This window comes from Nanorana parkeri, unplaced genomic scaffold (assembly GCF_000935625.1).
Source record: "Nanorana parkeri isolate BGI_ZX_2015 unplaced genomic scaffold, ASM93562v1 scaffold5, whole genome shotgun sequence".
Taxonomy (NCBI): domain Eukaryota; kingdom Metazoa; phylum Chordata; class Amphibia; order Anura; family Dicroglossidae; genus Nanorana; species Nanorana parkeri.
Genome location: NW_017306273.1, coordinates 4843203 through 4846411, shown reverse-complemented (window position 1 = coordinate 4846411; position 3209 = coordinate 4843203). Strand labels below are relative to the sequence as shown.

The 3209-nt window shown below is 41.2% G+C and overlaps 1 protein-coding gene across 1 annotated transcript in view; it reads left to right on the top strand.

The window, feature by feature from the left end:
• FAM213B (family with sequence similarity 213 member B) overlaps positions 1–887 on the top strand; it is a 12141-nt gene extending 11254 nt beyond the window's left edge. Inside the window, exon 7 of the mRNA XM_018552335.1 lies at positions 765–887. Within this exon, the coding sequence (XP_018407837.1) occupies positions 765–795 (31 nt within the window). The 3' untranslated portion in view covers positions 796–887. The remainder of the gene's footprint in view (positions 1–764) is intronic.
• The last annotated feature ends 2322 nt before the right edge of the window (positions 888–3209 follow it).

Genomic DNA, 3209 nt, shown 5'->3' with positions numbered 1-3209 from the left:
ATATGCATGCTAAGCTGGCCCAAAATTCTATTGAATGAAAATGTTACAAAATACATTATTAGGAGGGTCACATGACATGTCTGTCATTAAAGTAGTACTCCAGCATATTTTCTTAGTTTACGTTTAGTTTTTGACAGCATGGGGGAAGAGTTAGAACCTTTGACAGGTTTTGCTGTCTGTGGCCGCCTGGGAAGATTTTTTATTTTTTAGCACTATTTTAAGATCACTATCACTGGGACTGTGAAAGATGGAGAGATTTCCTCCCACTTCCTGAATGATAGAGGTTTCCTCTCCCTTCCTGGGAAAGATGGAGATACTTCCTCTTATGGAGAGATTTCCGCTCACTTCCTGCGGATGGGGGAAGTCTTCCAATGGGAACACTAGTTCTAGTGACACTGTTGAGCACCATGGAATTTTCTCTATGGAGGGATTTCCTCTTACTTCCTGTTGTGTCTCTGGGGCAGGAAGTGAAGGGAACGCTCCCCAATAGACACAGCCAGCCATAAAAACTCTATCCAAAGTGTAAAATGAATCCAATAAAACATTTTGGGCTGTAGTTACACTCTAATGGCCTCTAACGACCTGTGGGAGGTTAGTCAGTATTGATAGCCAAACGCTTAGGCGCACTGATTTTTGGGGAGCGCAAACACCGCTGACATTTCGTCTTTCACCATATTTTCAATGTTTCTAGTAGGATGACAATGACACAACAACATGTTCCCATCTCATTGGCAGGAAACCTTTTAATGTGACTTTCTTTGCTTTCAGTGTAACGATGAAGTCTGCACTAGATGAAGAAGAAATCGTCAGATGAGTCACATGATGCACCTTTATATTTTTTTGGACTTTGCACTGATTGGTGTTTTCAGTACAAGTGATACGGCTGAAGTGACTCACCAAATTATTTGTTTATGTCATTATTTAATGTAATTGTAATTATTGGCCATTCTTCTTCTTTTTTTTTTCTTGTACAAGCACCGTCACCGTGTCATGCTTCTAATTTCATTCAATTTGTTTAGCTAATTTCAAGAAACATTTCATACAGTAAATCTTTTTTCATATGTAACATCTTTCTGTGTCTTTGTATTTAACGCGTGTCAACATGGAAACATTTTAAAGTGACACCAAAATCAGGAGTTAAACCTTAAAAATACATCCAAGTACCTGAACTATCAACAACAATGTATCTTATTTGTGTATCACTCGCCTGTAGATCCTCCAATCATCTCTGAATTGGTGCTGACACTGTCCTTCTTTCTGGAGGGGGGCTACTTTTGTTCCCCATGGTCCCTGTGTGTGTTGTGAAGTAGTCACTGCTCCAAGCTCACTCCCGTGATGGACTACAATATCATGTTTAGTTTCCTCATTTGTATTGAGATTGTAGTCCCATCACAGGAGTGAGCTTGCAGCGGTGACTACTTTACAACACACACAGGGACCATGGGGAACAAAAGTAGCCCCCCTCCAGAAAGAAGGACAGTGTCAGCACCAATTCAGAGATGATTGGAGGATCTACAGCCAAGTGATACACAAATACACAAAAAATTAGGCAAGTGAGGCAATTGACCCAAGTCTTTGACTTTCAGCCTATATTAAGTCTCGTACTGCTTGGGCACTGATGGTCCAGAAGAAGGCAAGGGGAATCCTGGACCCTGTGATGGGCATTTAGGTTAATTCTCTGGGCAAATCAGTACTTGGATAGTCAACAATATTGTCTGATCAGCTAGGATGAGTCCCTCGTGTGTGTGTGTGTGTGTGTGTGTGTGTTCCCAATGATCCCGGCCATGGTACATCTAGTAGGAGTAGTTTGTCACATTCAGCTGGACTTGTTCTGTCATTTTGAAGAGGTTTTGTCGCTTTTCTGAGCTACCTCTTCAGTTCTAGTTACAAATCTCCTTCATTTATAACACATAGGTAACTCAGTCACCTTAACCCAATCACCAAGGAATGTGTCAAGGCAGATGGGTCTAAGAACACTATATGGCGTTTGTGGAAGCACCTTGGTGTGGTCACACAACCCAGTCCCTTGGTGCCAGTAAGTCTGTAACAGGTGTCAATCCTTCATTTTACATTGACGTGAATTGTCCAATCGATTGGGTAAAGATATTTATCGGCATTATATTTGAAAGATAGTTGGTGTTGAAGGCCCCTGTGATGGACTACAATCTCAGGATTAGTGTGCTAATTTGTATTGAGATTGTAGTCTATCATGGGAGTGAGCTTGGAGCGGTGACTACTTTACAACTCACACAGGGACCATGGGGAACAAAAGTAGCCCCCCTCCAGAAGGAAGGACAGTGTCAGCACCAATTCAGAGATTATTTCAGCATCTACAGCCAAGTGATCCACAAGCTGTAATTATACTTTGGACCCCTTAACCTTCAGCTTTAAATACCCCAGCCACTCTAGACCTGTCCTTTCTGGTACACTTAATGAGTGTATTGTCTTAGCTGAACACATCAGAGAAAACCTTTTTTATGTCTACATCTACTAGAACATATGTGTCTGTTTAACATGCATCTTTAAAGAATATAACAAACATTGATAACAAAAGAAAACCCCTGAGAATAAGCAGGAAGATAAGACAGGTACATGTTATTGTAGTGAATGTGTTTGGATTCAGCTGTACAAAATGCTGCAAATCTCCACAAGGTGTCACTTGTGTGAAAGAAACTGAAATTAAGAATTTAGCCTACAGATGGGTAACTCCTTATTTCCACGGACCATTCAAGTTTAGATGAGATGCTCTAGTCCAGGGGTAGCAAACCTCTGGCCCTCCAGCAGTGGTGGAACTACAAATCCCATGAGGCATTGCAAGATTCTCACAGCCACAGACATCTCCCATGAAGAGATGCATCATGGGATTTGTAGTTTCACCACAGCTGGAGGGCCGGAGTTTTGCTACCCCTGCTCTAGTCCCTTTTTCTAATACAGCCCAGAAGTGTTTGCTTTGTACTAGTGTAGGAAATTTATCAGAAGCATCTGATGTTTCAAGTGATGTCACCCAAAAAGGTTTGTATCCAATTAAGGAAGAACACAACCCAATTTTTTTTTTTTTACCTAGAATGGTTTGGGTTTATACTTTTAATGGTGGCCCCACCAGTTACTTATACTTCAACAGTGGTTATACTTAAATTGTGGCTTCATCAGTTGATCATACATTAATGGCGGCCCCACCAGTTGTTAATACTTAAACTGCAGCCCCAACA